Source organism: Pezoporus flaviventris, unplaced genomic scaffold (assembly GCF_033815535.1).
Source record: "Pezoporus flaviventris isolate CSIRO_AGI_PZ_B2104156 unplaced genomic scaffold, CSIRO_AGI_Pfla_v1 ptg000070l, whole genome shotgun sequence".
NCBI classification, from domain to species: domain Eukaryota; kingdom Metazoa; phylum Chordata; class Aves; order Psittaciformes; family Psittacidae; genus Pezoporus; species Pezoporus flaviventris.
In genome coordinates, this window is record NW_026892618.1 from 4,113,851 (window position 1) to 4,132,066 (window position 18,216).

General features: G+C 40.3%; 1 protein-coding gene across 1 annotated transcript; it reads right to left on the bottom strand.

Annotated features, from left to right (window-relative positions):
- Positions 1 to 6,217: 6,217 nt before the first annotated feature.
- Positions 6,218 to 17,511, bottom strand: LDHB (lactate dehydrogenase B). The gene is made up of 7 exons (XM_061472162.1): positions 17,346 to 17,511; positions 13,270 to 13,387; positions 12,624 to 12,797; positions 10,136 to 10,309; positions 8,776 to 8,893; positions 7,752 to 7,875; positions 6,218 to 7,022 (listed from the first exon to the last, which is right to left on the bottom strand). Exons 1-7 carry the CDS (start codon positions 17,469 to 17,471, stop codon positions 6,855 to 6,857), a joined length of 1,002 nt encoding a protein of 333 aa, XP_061328146.1. The 5' UTR covers positions 17,472 to 17,511; the 3' UTR covers positions 6,218 to 6,854.
- Positions 17,512 to 18,216: the final 705 nt, after the last annotated feature.

Here is an 18,216-nt window from a genome sequence, read left to right on the forward strand (position 1 = left end):
TTGGAACAGTTGCCGAGAGAAGCTGTGGCTGCTCCATCCCTGTGCTCAAGGCCAGGCTGGATGGGGCTTTGAGCAACCTGGTGTAGTGGAAGGTGTCCCTGCCCATGGCGGGAATTTGGAACTGACTGGTCTTTAAGGTCCTTTCCAACCCAAACCATTCTATGATTCTATGAACATTGCACCAGCAGACATGGACTATATAGTAACATAGAAGGAAACGCTCTGAGCTCACTTAAGAGAAAAAAGTCCAAGGCAATCAGTTTACAAGACAGGCAGCCCAGCTGCATAGAAGTCTCCTCAACATAATATAATACAGCTGAGCCTGACTTAACAACTATCCCCCGAAAGAGTTGCTCTTCCACTCATGCTTCCTCTGCACTCTGCACTTACAGCAGTCAGACCCATCGCCGAGCCGATGGAGACAGCTTGCCAAACTAACATAAGGGCACAGAAAACTTATACCAACTTAGGAACCAGAGCTGACTCAGCAAAGAGCCTGGCAAGCAGGGATGGAGCAGCACGCCTGGGAGAGAGAGACAGGAAGGGTGAACTGCCTTGCCTTTCCAGCCAGTGGAGCTAACAGTGGGGCTCAGCTGTGCTGTTGGGAAAGGAGTTTCCTTTCTAGATTAACTGGAAGGCATTACAGCCTGCCCAGGGAAGGATTCCGGTTTTATTGGCTGGGTGTCTTTTTGTCCCTATGGTCTGAGTTGCCCTATTTACTAATTTTTAAAAAAAAAGCCTAGCTGAGAATCATTATTTTTGGAGCAGCTGTGGCTTTTACTACCTGGAGTAGGTAGGAAATCAGAGCCTTCTATAGGTTAAAAGTTTTCTGCAAGAATTAACTCAGCACACCACCCTGATCAGGAAGTGAGTCATGGATGTTGTCTTCACACCACAGCTCCCCCAGAAGAACCACTTCAGACAGCCTTTTTTTGCTGGAAAATGAATGTTAGCCTCCCTGGTCACAAGCAAGGAAGTGCACGTTAGGGAAGAAACACTCTCAGTGTGTGGGAGTTTATGAGGTAACTGTCTAGGTCCAGCTTGTTCTAAACATAACTGCGGTTCAAGGTCTGCCTACGTTAATTGCAGGGGGAAAAAATAAGCCACAGATGTTAAAAATGCTCATACACATTGAGTCAAATTTTACCGGAGGCAGCAGCTACGGTAGTTTGTAGCAATTACTGATGTACACATGCTGTACTTTAGAAATAGAGCAGTAGGTGGCACTGATAGTATTAACATGAGTTCTCCAGTGCCTGAGTTGGTTTATTTGACCAAAGGCTGTTCTACCCCTTTTACTAAATCCTGCTTCGTGATAAACCTGTTTTATGAAGCCCGTGGAAACAGAACCACAACTCATTCAGCAAAATAGGGGATCTCCATCTGGAAGAAAAGCTCTTTGCTCAGGCTGAGACACAGGAAGAGAGGAAACAAGCAAAGACGGGATTCTTAATAAAACAAGCTCCTGGCAGTGTGAGCTGCCAAGACTAGTGCAACCCTTATGAAGAAACTTAAGGGAACTTAAAGGCTGAGCTTTATTTTGTATCCCTACAAGTAATATCCACTCTTCTAAAAGGACACATTACAGACATTATTGAGGATGCTGTTGACTTTAAGAAGGAAGTATGAAAACACCGTATTTCTTTTTCTCTTCACCCCAGTTTTTCCCTTTTTCTTATCCCCTTTTGTAGTTCATTGTGGCATTTCCTGTCTTCAGTTACCTAACTCTTAAATGTATTACTTTGATCTCCATGTGATGTAGTTGTCTTTTTGACCCAACTGGAAGGCCTCACTGTTTACTACCTTTGCGATTTAGGTGCACTGATGAACTTCCCTAGTAATATTTTAGAAAAAAAACCACAGAATTTTACTTAATTAAAAAAAAAAAAAAAGTTTTCTAGAATTTTAAGGTTGAAATGTCTATTTTATATGATTCTATGGTTTAGTTTCATGTTTCACAACCACAGTAAGGTATCAGCTGCACTTGTTTTGAACACTTCTAAAGAGAAAAAAAGTCTTAATATATTTGGCTTCAGAATCTAGTAAACCTCATTATAAATCCCAAAGAGGTAGAGAAAATAAGGATAATAGAGCAAACCTGCCTAAGTGATATGCCTAAAGTGTTCATCAGCATCATTCTCCTGTTTTTTTGGAGGCTTTTTGATCAGACATCTTAGCTCTGCTGATCACCTGCCAAACTGTTGTTCGGTCTGAAACCCAGTGGGAGAGCTGGATTGTGATGGACAGACATTCCTTAATAAATAAGAACTAAGAAATGCAGAAGGAATGTACAGGTATGCATAAGACTGCTTGAGATGTTGAGAATTTTTAGAATTTTTAGTTACACTTAAAGCATTTGGCATTCAGCGTATGATCAAACTCTAGTCAAATTTGTTGTAAATGTGCCTGGAAAAAAATCTGGGAGATTTACACACAGGTCCCAGTAACTGATACAATCAGGACCTGTTCTGAGGAGGTAGGAGACACATGTCTGTTAGCTCACTACCCTTCTCTCTCTAGTTGAGACATGGCCACGAGTTTGCTCCATTCAACACTTACGGTAAATCGCTTACCCAAGGGAGCTCCGGAAAAATCTGTTGATAGGGATAGACACCCCTCCATCAATTAATTTTGATGGATTAGAAGTGCTTATCAATCTGATTTTACTTTCCTAATACTGTAGACCAGAAAATCACGTGTTATTAAGCACTCTAACCTTGGTACAAGAGTTGAGTCTCTTACAGAAGTAATTTTAAAAATACTTATTTCTTTCTACTGCACAACAATTTTCTATGAGGAAGATAATCTGGAAAACAAACAGGAGATCAACAAATACTCCTGTAGACTGGTCTTTGGCCTGAGAGTATCAGGGACTGGGAAAGTATTCCAGTATCTACTGGTGGAGACTGCTGAACAAAGAGTTTGGAAATCATTGCATTTCTTATAGTCTGAAACACAGGATTAGCAGCACGGAGAAAACTATCTCAAGCAAAATGTGTCTTTTCTTCCCTTCATATTTTCATTTAGCATATCTCACAGACCAAGAATTACGAATTTCCCCTCCAGAAATTAATGCTGCTAGAAATCCACCTTCATGCTATTTTGTCAAATTTTCTGGATTTTTAGCTCAGATATTGAATGTGTAAACATGTCTAAATAACGTGGAAGAGCTATTAAAGAGGAGAGCATAAGGGAGAAAATATTTACTTAGAAAATTAACTTTGCATAGCCATTGCCTGGGCCAGACTGTGCTTTGCTGTTTATGTTTGCAGGTAAATTATTCATTTCAGACACAGAGCAAATCCAGCCCTCCTGAGTCTGACCTCTCCAATAGACCAATCCAAGTTAATTATTTGCACAACTCCTTTGCTTGCACAGAATAATAACTCACATAGCAATGGTATCTCAGCAACAGTTTATAAAAATGTAGTACACCACCGTGATCAATGTATATTTTAGGAAAGCTGTTACTACTGGAGTCTCTGAAAAGCTTTGAGAGCTTTCGTGCTTTGAAAAGTTTTATGATTTCGAAAGTTTAACGTGCATTAGAGAACTATTCATTGCAAAAAAGAAACATCCACAATTAGACATTGTCCTGGGAGGCCATTACACTATGGTGTCAGTATGGAGCATATATAAGGATCTGACTCTTAAATGATTTTGGGCTCCTGGCCATACTGGTATCAGTGAGAGTTCAGGATCTACAGTCCACTGAGAAATTATGGCTTAATTGTTCCAATTTGTATCTGTAAACTGGGGAAATCAGCATTTCTTTGCAGCACAAGGCTGACATGAAGTGGGTAAACACAATGACAACAGAAATTCTGTGAGCAACTTAAGACATTAAGTCACATACTTATAAAACACAGTTCTAAGTTAGCTAGTATGAAAGTCATATAAGCACTACCAGCCTAGCAAAATGCATATATAAAGCATTTCCACTGTTCTACACCTAAATGTTCTAACACTATTTCACTGTTTAAAGGTGCCTTCCATTCCCTGCACCATTTTTATCCTTTGACTAATAAAAAATCCAGCTGATTTAACACTCTATTGGACCTCAGAACAAGCCCACCTCTTGCAGACAGGGGCTACGTAGACCGATAATAAAGCAAAAGATGCTACTCATCTCAATGTTCTGGATGTTCAGGTGGAAAACTCTTCTTCACATACATTTCTTGGGAAAGCCATGATAGAAATACTGTGGTAATAGCACATATCAGCATAACTCAGAGGACTGAGTTCCAGTCTTCTGCCATAACCATGCCAGTAGTATCTCTCCTATGTCACTGGTCTGTCAGTTATCTGTGTGTCTCTTGTCTGACATTTGCAAGGTAGTCAGAGTTTCTATTCTGGAGCCAGGATCTATATACCTGCAAACGCAAGGTAGTCTAGGTCCTTATAGCAATTAAAATAGTCTACCTCAAGCGAGTCACGGAATCATTAGGGATGGCAGTGACCTCTGGAGATCATCCAGTCCAAGCCACTGCCAAGGCAGGGCCACCTACAGCAGGTTACACAGGAACATGTCCAGGTGGGTTTTGAGGATGTTCAAAGAGGGAGACTCCACAACCCCCCTGAACAGCCTGTTCCAGTATTCTGCCACCCTCAATGTAAAGAAGTTCTTCCTCATGCTGAGGTGAAACTTCTTGTGTTTCAGCTTATGGCCATTGCTCCTCATCCTGTCGCTGGGCACCACTGAAAAGAGTCATCTCTCCAAAAGTAGAAGTTGATACAGCGAGGCTGCCAATGCACTAAGAAAAATGCTCATCACGCGCAACAGTGATCTTTCATTATTCTTTCAGTTCCTTGCTTCATCTGTATCCACTCACCTTATTTTATAACAGACCACATTTTTTTGTAGTAGTTTGTCATTAGCTCTTCAGTTCCTCAATATCTGGGCATAAAGGTTCTTATCCTGTTGTTAAGTCTATGACCATTAACAAACAAAAAAATAGGCAACAAGCCTCTGTTGACTCGAGGGAATTGAAGGAACAGTTAACAGACACTAGGTGACAGCAGCTTCTCACTCAAGCACTTATAAACATGCTCAATTCAAGATGTCCCAACCTACTTTGGGGTCTCAAGTTTGTTGAACATAGAACAAGGTATGGCTCCACACTTTAACGTGTGAGGAATGCACACTAATGCAATCAGGGACAAAAGCCAGTCTTACTGTAGCTGTGTAATCTTTAAAGATAAAAAAAACAAAATTCAGTATCAGATTGGAAAAGAGCCCATCCCCTATCCTCTAAGACAACTGATGCCTCCTCACGCATATCGGTCTCAAGAATCCTGCAAGATAATATCACACAACATAACTTTTAATTATTTCATTAACTGAGGACAGTGTAAGAACAAAGTCAGGAAGGAACTGTGCAAGGTAGCCAGCCAGCTAAATGCATTCAGGTGAAAACTGCCAATGGGTGTGTGCTGCAAAGAGCAGCAGCTCATGCCATTTACCTCATGACAGTGGATCATCGACAGTTCTCAGCTCATCTCTCCAGGTGTAGAAAGCCTTCCAGGGCAAGATCTCCACACCAAATTCTGAAAGCAGAGACTATGATTTTCTTTCTCCTGTCCTGGCATTTAGCATGTGACGTGGGGCAAGACACCTCCAAAGATCCTATATAAATCATGTTATCACTAACAGCCCACTCATGCTATTTCATTAGCTACAGGATACTTACTAAATCAAAGGAGTTTTCTTGCAGTATGACAAAATTTGCATGATCTTTTCTTTTAAAAGAAACTACAAAAATTAGGCTACTTGATTGTGAAAGTGTTTTAGTTCACTACTCAAAGCATTTTAATGGAGCTAGAAAAGGCCTTGACATTGCTCCAACTTCATCTCGGACCACTTGATACAAGACGAGACTTGCAGGTCCCTGAATCATGATACAAGATAGAGGGAATAGATACTGTTTGTCCCCATGATGTTTAGGTTGAGCAGTTCTAAGCATGCCAAGCAAGTACTGGCTATTTCACAGTTAATATCTATTCTGTAATTGTTAAGTGATGGAGAAATAAAACTTTGGGCTTTATTTTTTTTAATCTGTTCTCTCCCTCGCACTCCACCCTCCCCCCAGGTATATAAGCACTTGTGAAACAAACTTGCTGAAATTTAGAGATTAAAGGCCCAATTTGACTTGTTCTATAAACAAGATTAGCATGGGACTCCAGTCTTTTTAACTCTAAAAAGATTGGATTGTGGTAATCAAATAGAAAATAATTTTGTTTGCTTTGAACATTATGAAAACTAGACACCAGTGAGAGGCAAAGAACTGAAAGCAGAAGAGAAGCATCTAGAGGTCCCTTTTTCTAGGCTAGTAGCATACAGAATCTTAATGTTGGCATGCTTTGGGCAGGTGGCCCAGAGGCAAATCCCCATTCCATTTCCTCTATCCATCAGAGAAAAAACAGGAAGTACTTTATCAGAAAAAAAGTCTTGTAATGAACTACACTTCGAACCTGGGCTGAAACTAAATCATACAGAAATCATTTCCAGTAAGACTGTATTAGTGAAATCCCACCACAAGTGATTACTGCCTTGTTTCTAACCTTTTAAACACTTCCATGTAGGCTGGGGCATACAATAAAGCAGAATGTTAGAGTAAGGCAGGTAATTAAGGTACTGCAAAATAAATCACCAGGACAACAAAACATGCCTGAAAGTTACTTTATTTGTTCATAAGGTCTGTGCGTTACAGCAAACGTAAGTTTAGCTACTGTGAACAAAGCTCATTTTGGAACAGCATTAAATGTTTAAACCATAATGATGTACAGTGAGTAGAGCCCACTTTGCACATAACACACTGTTTTTCTATTTCTGGAACATACCTAACATTCATAGATTACAGATCTTTAAGATCTTTCTGGATGCTCCACAATGTATCCGCACTCTTTTTCAACTGAGCCACCTCATCATCCTTCAGCTTTTGGTTGATGACACTTGTCAATCCAGAGCTACTCAGGACAGCAGGAAGGCTCAAGAAGACATCATTATCAATGCCATACATGCCCTGCCACAAACAAAAGAGATTACTCAGCTATAAACACACCACCCCAGATCTGCTTGGAGAGCAGAGCTCGAGACTATTATTTTGCCACCTGCAGGAACTTTCAGTCACAACGTGTTTGAGAAAATACAATAGTACAAAGCTGGTTCAGACCAAGGGATCAGCAGTACCAAGATGGCTGATTTCAGAAACTGCCACCTCTAAAACCCTCACTACTCTCAGCAAGTAGCTGACAAAATTTAAATAGTATTAGGGCAGGTCTTTTTCCTAATACAGAGGGAGCTGCAGCTTCAGCCTGCTCTGAGTCCTTGCTGCACCAGGGGTTATACGGCACAGTACACTAGTACAGACTAGATGCAGCAGTTACGCTAACTATAAAAGGACACAGCTCTCTTCTATAGCACTTCTGCCTAGGTTCACAGAATCACAGCTGGGCCTCCATGAAGCTTTCCATTTTGCACTGAAGCTTCCTTTTAATGAACCTGCATGCCACACATGGCAAACTTGACACAAGGGTAGTACAACATTGGGTAGAGTACAGAGAACTTATTTTCAGCTCCATGCTTGTGACAAGGTCAGACTAGAAAAAACTTGCAACAGCAAGCTCCCATTTTAAATTCAAAGTAGTATTTTACAAAGCTATCTTTGTTCAGCACCTTGCTAATTGAGACTATTTAGCTTTTCCATGACAACAAAATGAACTAGAACATCAAATTAGCCAACACTTCTTACCTTTACCAGTGTTGAGACTGAGTGAACACGGCACAAGTTCTTCAGCATGGTCTCGCAGAGCTCAGCAACACTAAGGCCAATGGCCCAGTTTGTGTATCCCTTAAGTCTGATTACCTCATAGGCACTAAGGAAATATTGAAATACAGTTGCATTATAATGTCTTCAAGACACTGTGTTAATTGGAAGTCTTAAGAGTAATGTTTTCCTACTAAAGAAAATCTGGAACTTCTGTGACATGCTGTAAGTTTTGGAGTTAAAATGTAGGACAGTTACACTTTTCAGCATTTGAGGATAAAGCATGAAGTCTACATTATCCCATATGTATAATAAAGAAGCCACATTGTTCTCACTGGATTAGCTGAAATGAAAAATAGCTTCCATCTATGAACAGTTCTTAGTGTCAAGTAGAAAAACAGGTACCTACAACTGAACAACTTCTCAGAATGATTGTGCCACTGACTTGAACAGAGACCATCTGAAATAGGTAAATATTTAAAAGTCAAAGCCATTCACTACCTACATACATCCTAATTTTTTAACCAACATCTGTGTACACTATTTAGCAGTATAGTCTTTATTTCACAAGCAAGACAAGTGATTTAGCAACATATATAGTTACCTCTAGACAAGTTTTCCTAAATAAAATGAACAAAAATTTTCCCCAAATTAACTCCAACACTGTGCTCACAGAAACATACTACTTTCCCTAGTCTTGTGCCCTTTATTTGAAGTTAACCATTTAAGAAGCCACTTGTGAGAGAGCTACAAGTGCACACAAAGCTAAGCAGTGCAGTACTAAAGTGGGTATGTTACACAGTAGCTTGCCTTGCTGCAGGATAATAAAGCCTACCAAGATCCTGCATTTCTGTGTTTAAACCAGTAGTTCCACTTACTCACACAATCCTCTAAAGAAAAAGGCATGAAAGCTGAAGCAGAACGGAGAGGCACTGACAAGGAGGCAGAGTGCAGACTAGCTATTTTCAGCATCGTATATATATCCACCTTACTCCTCAAGCCACTGTACCTTTCAACTACTTGCTTGTGGACCTCCTTCCAGTTCTCACTATCTTTGTCAGTTCCCATGGCAGGATTCAGCTCCTGGAGCGAAACGCCTGCCACGTTAACTCCACTCCAAACAGCCACTGCAACAGAAAGAGGACATAAGTTTCCATAGTAACTAGCAACTTCCCCCCTCCACTTTTTCTATCGCCCTAAGATAACTGGAAACAAAAGTAGTAGTCAGAAACACAATAATGTTTGAAGCAGATTTCAAATTTTCACTTAACCTCAGTTAGTTCCAAGAACTCTGAGGGACAGATATTTAGTGCTGACACTTTAATGAGTCCATTACAATACATGAACAACAGAACTTTCAGTCCTTGGAAGGTGCAGATAACTACTTTTGAAGTCAAAAACCTCAAATTCTAGCAAAGAGGCACATCTTAGCTGTTCAAACTTTTAAAGCTAATTTTACTCAAAAATTGCAGCAAGTATGTATTTGCTGTCCCTCTAATCAGTATTAAAATTCTTGAAGGCTAACCCTATTTTCCCAAATAACAGGATAACAATATGCAAACTTAACATATCCATTCATTTTGGCGGCTTACAGGCAGATTCATTTCCTCTGTTCCTGTGAGGTATGAACTCTTGGTTACTTCAAAGCAAAAACAGCTATGACACTGAAGTAAGATGAGCTCTGTGTATGCTTATCCAAGCTCTGCTTTTGTTACAGTGTAGGGCTGGCTTCAGTAAATACTGTTGTTGATCAGACAGAACACTGCACTTTGATCACATGTGGTGGAACACTGAAGAGATGGCTCCCTTAGAAATACACAGCACTAAAATTTAAAGCAGTACCAATCTACATAGATGTTCCGCTGCATCATTTCAGACTCGAAATACATGAACTGAATTAAGACAAATAAGCTGCTTTTATTTCATGTGGTTTTAAAAGACATCTTACCTTTTAAATAGCACACAGAAAAGTCACAAAAAAGGGATAACTTTGTTAGCCTGAATCTGAATTGATATCTTTTTCTACTACTTGCAACAAGCCCTGCCATTGACCTAATAAGAGCTAATATTGCTTTCAGAAGAGAACTGTGCTACAGGCTACATTATGATACCCTAAAACCAGAATAAACTTTAACAAAATTGGCGTTTTCCGTTTAGGGTTTAATCATGCACTCACAATCATTTTTATTAAAGCATGTAGCTGAACTTCCTGAACTAGTCTTAACTCTAATCTTCATGAGAATACAGGAAAGTGGTAGTTACTTTGGCGCAGCTGCATCTGTTCTTTCAGAATATTTTAACACCTCTTAGGCCTCTAACATCGTTAGAGGTGCTTATTCCCAAGGAGGTGTGTCAGGAATGCTCCTTACCACTAGAATCACCATGTTCTCCCAAGATCCAGCCATGGCAACTGGTTGGGTGTATGCCAAGTCTCTCGGCCATCAGATAGCGAAATCTGGCTGTGTCTAGATTGCAGCCACTTCCAATCACACGGTGTTTTGGCAGGCCACTCAGCTTCCAGGTGACATAGGTCAATATATCCACTGAAAAGAAAAACATGCACAGTAAATGAAACCATTTGCATATACTGAGAATGTTCCAACAATTGCCTCACTGCAAGTAACAGTGCAATCAGGAGGACTCAGAACAGCTGCGCTCATTACTCAAAATACTGTAGGTCTAACTATTTGCAGATTAAAATGAATGCACCGCTCAAAATTTAGGACCATCAAACTACTTCTCAGAGAAAACTGAGGAAGATCTTTAGAGATTAGTTTCCTTCCAGCTAAAGTTTGAGGAACATTTTTTGTCACAGCAATACCCATAGGGCTTCCAGTACTGGGGCTGAACTCATATGGTTAAAACATTCAAGCAATTTCCTGACATAATGTTACCTTCCACTTCATCATCACAATAAGAGGAAACGTACAATGAAAAATGGTTGAGATTTAGCAACTAGAAAAGAGTATGTAACTACTTCAATGTAATTTCTTGAACAGATCTGTGCATTAAACAGTTTCTGCAGTGACTACCTCTGTTGCATGAAAAGCCAGATAAGCAACACACTTACCTGCATGTGGTCCTAAAAAAAGTTTTAGGAAAAACAAACAAACAAACAAACAAACAAACCCCCCCAAACCACACAAACAAAAAAAAAAAAAACCCCACAAAACAAAACAAAAAACCCACCAAAAACCTCAAAAGCAAAACCAACAACAAATCTAGGTTTGGGCAAACAGAGAAAGGGATGTGAGGACAGAGAGAACTCTACATCACATGTCAGAGCAAGAATAATAAACAGACTGCAATAATTATGGCCCAAACTCCCAAAAGCCAGCCAGTGCTCAGAAGGAAATGTATTTCTGTACACAGATCTGAAATACAGAGTCAGAGAATCAGCCAAGTTGGAAAGGACCTTTAAGATCATCAAGTCAAACCATTCCCCAGCACTGCCAATTTGTTCTGCTCAGGCATCAAAAGCACATTATCTCAGTACAGTTTACACCTTGCTGTTGCAAGCAGCATGCTCACCAGGCACAGCTTCCTTACAGCTTCATATGGGGGAGCTCCTGCCAGGATCAGTGACCTGTACAGACTGCAGAGCCAACAGCTATCAAGCAGCTGCTGCAGACAGTCTGGCTTTCAAGTCAGGTGCTGAGACACACATCCAGACTTTGAGGACTGCTTTCTAATTTCATTATTGGCCTACTGTTGGGCTTTCCACAGGACAGGCTGCAGACAGTGCTATTTGAGGTAGAACCCAGACAGATCAAGGAAGTTAAAAATGGTAGGATATCAAGGTCACATACCAACACACATACAGCAGACACATCTGAAGTCCCTTCTAAAGGACTCACAGTAACCTCCACTACATAAGACAAGTGGACAAAACTACATTCATCTTGAGAACACAAAGTATAAAAGTAGTTTTGAAAAATTACAACATATAATTCTCCTCCTGCAGCTGCCATCCTGAAGTCTATAGTTTGAATTCAACCTTGCTAGAACAAGAACAATTTGATCTTTGGTTCAGTTCAATTTTCAGAGAAGTGCTTAGAATTGCCATAAATTATTGTACTTGCACAGTACACTAGTATTCAGCAGTAGTAATTGTACACCAGCTAATTACTCAGCCACCGGCTGAGCTGCTAGCTTTATGTGCACTGTTTTGACTCTGCAAAGCTATCTTTAAAAGCAGTATCACTTCATTGCCATGGTTCTGTAGTAACGGCATCACTCAGACATTGGATTAAGCAAGACAATCCACAAAGCATATCAGAATGGTCAGAGTTGGATTTAGATAATTCAAATACCCAAGCTGTCCCAGTGCAACAGCATGCTTCCAAGCGAGTACACAATGTGTAATAACTACATCTTTTCTAATCTAACTGAACTATGCAGTACAGTTACTCTTTTCCCCACCATAAGTTTCAGCATGCAAATTATTTTTTCTGTAAATATAGCCAAGACTATATGGTCAGTTCTTCATCATGAAAAATGGCCATATCATACCCAGACACAAAATAAAGTTATGATTTACAAAGAGTTTAAAAGCAAAGTGGATGTTCTCTTTAGAGATAAAAATTTTAAAGTACCTACAGCTTAAAAGTAGGTAAAGAACTGAAGTATTTACCCTGAAGCATACTTTGGAAATATGGATACCATGAGAAGTTCTGAATAAAGAGGGCATCAAAAGTACAGAATATTTGTTTGTACGCTGGTGTTAGCAACCACATGGCAGATGTGCACACAAAGCTATTAATTTCTGACATTCAATTTTCATTTGAGAAGACTGAAAAAATAAAACACTAGTTCTCCAACAAACAGAATTTGTGTTTTAGGAAAGGACTGCCTTACCGGGGTTGGAAACTACCAGAATGGTACAGTTGGGGCTGTATTTGATAATCTGAGGAATGATGAATTTGAAGACATTCACATTTCTCTGAACCAGGTTGAGACGGCTCTCCCCCTCTTGCTGACGAACTCCTGCAGTTACTACCACAATCTTGGAGTTGGCTGTGACAGCGTAGTCTACAATACAATGTGTTAAATAGACTTATCACCTATTTCAATAGTGTTGTGTTCATACATGTCTTATGCTCCATTGTGCATACGTTCAAACTCCATAACCAGCACCATCTATTAATATTGTCCCAATATATGAGTATGTGGGTCTTGAAAGCACATTCAACCCCTCTGAATCTCATTTCCACTACCCAAATAACAATACTATTTCTTCTACAAAGAGGTACTAGAGTTAAATTAAAATCAACTTTACTCAGCAAGCCCAAAATTGTAAAGTGGCTATTAGAGATGTAAGAGAAAACCCAGATGAAAAGCCAATCCCATTGTTACCGTGTTCATCTGAATTCTCACCCCACTTCATACACTTTAACTTCTCAATGCCAAATCTTTAGACTTCTTTAGGATTACACAACTAATGCTCCATTATTAAGAAAACTCTCAGAGTATCAATATTAAATTAAAAGAAACTAAGGTTCACCTTTGTCTGCCACAATCTTATGAGTGTGAAGGAACAAGCTTCCGTGCTGTAGATCCATCATTTCTCCTTTAAGTTTGTCTTCCAAAACATCAACCAGAGCAAGCTCATCACAAAGGTCCTCAAAACAACAAGATTTCAAGGAGTCAATGAAGCATTTAACTTGCATTTTAAAATTACTTCTGAGTTGAGCCATATTACATTTTAAAGTAACACGTTACCGATCTGAAAGTCTCTCCTCTCCGAAGGTAAACCAGTAGGACAACAGTATCTTGGTGCTCTGATGTACAGTTCTCACAGTAACAAAGTCAGAGACTACTACAGAACAGGTTCATAAAACTTGGAGTTTTCCAATAAGGACATTACTTGTGGGGAGTTTGAGTGCACAGCTAACCTTTTGACAGCAAGGTACTTCATGATTTAGTTAGTATCTTAGGAAAAAAAGTTGTATCTTTCAGAGTTGTAACAAACCTTCTAAATCTATCCAGCAGTCAATTATCAAGCAAGTATTCTCTTATAACATTCCTTCAAGCAGCTCATTTCACAAAAATACAGAATGGTCACAGACTTATTTTCCTCAACACTAAAAGTAACGTCAAGAGAGAACATTCTTTACCTAATTCTTGTCTACTACAGCTACTACATCATTTACTTTGCAAACAGACATGCATGTTTGCTGTCCAGCCAGGTTAAGTTGGGAGATAACTTCATATAGTTTCAGAACATGGGAATAGCAGGGGCTCTGCTCTAATGCAAACTTTTACTGCCTTTTGACAGAAGCATTTACTACCCTTGTAAATTCTACTATACATAAAGGCTTATAATTTAGTAAATGATACCAAGATTCAAATTACTACTTCTATTTTCCGATGTATCTATACCCCATTTGAAAGCAGTTAAGCCATTTTTATGTCCCTGAAAAATATACTGCAAGAAACTTTCTTTGTTTACCTTTATATAAAAGGTAACGCTCATTACTTCACATGGAAATATTAATTATTAGCATCAAGTAAATTACTTTAAACACACAACAATATTCACTGGTTTTCCTGCGGAAAAATATATTGAACAGGCATATTTAGGTTTTTTTCATTTTATATTTTAAAATAATGTTACAGTTTATTGCTTTTCTGCATTGCTTCCTTTCACAGCTGATTTGATCAACTTCAGAAGAAAAAACATAAGAATCTTTATCTGCACTGGCTCTGTCCTCAAAACAGTCTGCAGGGTAAAATTAAAGTCTAAGTTATTTAATCATGGTGAAAAAGTATCCTTAACTGAAATCACTGGTGTTAAACTAAGTTACTGTAATCAGAATTTGAAAAAATAATATTTGCACATGTGCAATTATGGCTAGATTTATATACACAATATACACTGTCTGACAATATGGGATTTTAGTCTAGACCTTGCAGGCAACATTCCCCAGACTCAGCAGGTTCAAGAAGCCAGTTGCCACTGAAACAGAAGCACCTGGAATAGCTCCAGTGACTAAATTAATGAATTTGCATCAGCATTGCCTAGAATTCAGCTCATTATAAGTACACACAGGATAAAGCCTACACAGTCACCAAGTGCAACTTAAAATATTCTTATTGAAAATAGCTGACTTGCAACTGTGGAGGTGTTTCCATTTTGCAAACACCATGGCAACATCAGTGACTCATCTCTGAGAGGGACCTAAAAATAGTAGTAGGGGCATTCAAATTTATATATTCAATACTATACCAGTAAACTGAAATTAGCATTATCACACCGATTTTATAAAATTCAAAACCATCTAAACCTCAACTGCATCCACATATTAAACTACAGAAAATTTAACTATAAAATTTTATGCCACGGTTTGACAAAATAAAACATCCTGGGGAGCCAACCATCTTGCAGTAGTCAAAGCCACTTTGTATTGGTCAACATCCAGCTGAATATGAGCCAGCAATGTGCCCAGGCAGCCAAGAAGACCAACAGCATCTTGGCAGATATCGGAAATAGTGTGACCAGCAGGGACAAGGTAGAGATCATCCCCCTGTACGTGGCACTAGTGAGGCTGCACCTTGAATCCCGTGTTCAGTTCTGGGTCCCTGCCTGTAAGACATTGAGGTGCGGGAGCATGCCCACAGAAGGGCAAAGCTGCAAGGTTTGGAGTAGAAGTCTTATAAGGAGCAGCTGAGGGAACTGGGATTGTTACCATTCTCTACAACTACCTGAAAGGAAGTTGTAGCGAGGTGTGTGTTGGTCTCTTCTCCCAGGTAACAAGTAATAGGACAAGAGGAAATGGCGTTAAGTTGCACCAAGGGAGGTTTAGACTGGATATTAGGAAAACTTTTTTCACTGAAAGAGTAGTCTGGCATTGGAACACACTGCCCAGGGAAGTGGTTGAGTCCCCATTCCCTGGGGGTATTTTAAAGATATGCAGATGTGGTGCTTAGGGACATAGTTTAGCAGGGGATTTGATGGTGCTAGGTTAACATTCGGATTAAATTTTAAAGGTCTTCTCCAATCCACATGATTTTATGATTCTAATTCAGTGACAAGAATCAGATGGCTTTGTTACAAAACTGTTTTATACTGCAGCTTATACTTGTAAAAGAATAAGAGAAAGCACAAGCCTGGTTGAAATAAACCCCATCAAGCCATAATCCAAGCTTGAAAAATTAAAAAATAAATCTAAGCGTTTTTACTCTGAGTTTGGTACATAAAACTCATTAACTGTGCCTATATTTCTGAAACACAGTTTGCTCCTGCTTAGAGCATCACATTAAACACAGATAAGTGATGGATTGTAGTGGAGTTTGCGGTAACTTCACTTCCCTCACTCACTGCCAAGCTTACACTTACAGTACTCCTTCAAAAACAAACGAGTTCAGACCACAAGAGCTTAATATTTGCTTCAAACAAAAAACCCACCATGAACTGCCACTGGTTTTCAATTTAATTTCTCCTTTAGTTACAGAGTTTTAAGAACTACTTTTTACTTTCACATCAGTACTTAGTTTCACTGTGACCTTTTCTTACTGTCAGTTTCTCCTTGCTAACAAGGCTCATGAATATCAGCAAATGAAAACCCTTAAAAAAAATTAATTATTCAAAAGCCAGTACTGTAAAACATGCATCCTCAGGATAATAGGTAGAAGAAGGAGGATCTCCAAATAAAATACAGTTGGTTTAGAGATATATGGAAGATTTTTGATCTCATTGTGTGCTACCCAATTTAAGATCTTCTCCTGCAAGTGAGTACGGCATATCTGTTTATTCCTTCTCTTAAGAAGAGATCTGCAGCTCCCATTTATCTTTTCAAAAACAGAGTAAGAATCAAATTTAACTCGTTCACAATATTCTTTAGAAACAAAATGCAAAGAACAAGAGATCCTTATTGCATAAGCCTTTGCTTTGCCCAAAGACTGCAACATAAAATCTGCCAAAAACCACCCCCAAAAACCAGGAAAAAAAACAGGAAAAGTCAGAATAGCCTCTAAATTCATCCCTCTATTTTTAGGTTTTGGAAAACTACCTAAACCTCCCTGGTAACAATGAAATCATATAAATAAGAAGTAAGGGTTTAAGAGAAATAAAAAAAGCCTACGAAATGGAATAGCAGTATTTTCAGTTATTATTGCACAAGCATATTAAAAGAACACAAATCAAAACATGCATAGTTCTGACTCCTATCCCATACGTCACATTAATTTCCGCACTGTCTCCATTCTTTGCACAGCAGAGCTCTCCCACCAAGCAAACCCCAGCTTTGCTGTGGAAGAACAAGAAAGTTTTAAAAAGAAACAAAAGTTTGGCAGGGGCTTCAGAGCCATTGCTTACTGTATTTTGCCAGCAGCCTGCTAAATAACTCTGCGTAATGAGAAATTTATAGCTAAGCACAGATGGAAAGGTGAGAGAATAAGGAGAAACTGAATGAAGTCAGCCTTGCATGAACAGCGTAGGTCACTGCTTGCTTACACGAATTGCAAATGATTCAATCCTGCACTAACCTACCGAATTTCCCACCATCTGCTAAGACAAACAAGCAGCACATAACATTACAGCAGGGGGAACTTGAATAGCACGTTGTCCTTGAGCCATACCTTTCCCAGGATGCTGATAGCACAGGCCATCCCAACCTGTCCAACCCCCACAACAGTTATCTTGTTGTTCGGGACTACGGATCCCGCAGCGATGGGGGTAATCAGCTTCTCCTTGAGAGTAGCCATGGTTTTCTGCAAGGACAGAGCGATCCGGGTCAAAGCAAGCCACAGGAAACCAGAACACGTGCTCTGAATTGAAGAGATCAACCGCCACTGCCGGAAACTTGCCGATGGAAGTGCTGGGAGTCGCTGCGGTGCCGACACTGGTTTGCGGTACGGTACGGCAGCACAGGGGCACGCTGCCCTTGTGCGGAGCTCCTTCGCCCCACGAGACACCAGCCCACCCAGCCCTCCTGAGACACAGGGCTCTGGCTCCCATCCCTCCCTGCATTCTCCGCTGCCCACAGAGAGGCTGAAGTGGGGCAGGGGCTGTTTTGGCAGCACGTAATGCAGTATCTTTTTGCTGGCTGCTCCCCAGGGCCTCCCCGCAGAGGACAAAAACTCCTTCTGCTTTAACGCCTCTGTGGTATTCACCTCCCTTCAGAACGCCCATCAGGGCTGCGGGACTAGTACTAAAACCCCCAACCAGTCCGGGAGCATAAAGCCTGCGGGGATTTCCCCGGCTCGCTCGCATTCGGCCCCGAGCCTCCCCGCGGGGAACGCACGGAGCCCTGCGCGGTGCCTCCGACCTTCCCATACATCGCCCCCTTCCCGTACACCTCTCCCTCTCCTTCTATCCTGTGCAGGCCAGGCTGGGTGCAGCCCTCGCCCCGCCAGACCGTAGGCCGGCGAGAAGCTGGCACACGCGGTCACCCCGGGGCTGCCTGCGCACAGCCGGCTGCCGCCATCCCACCCAAACCAGCAGAAGCCA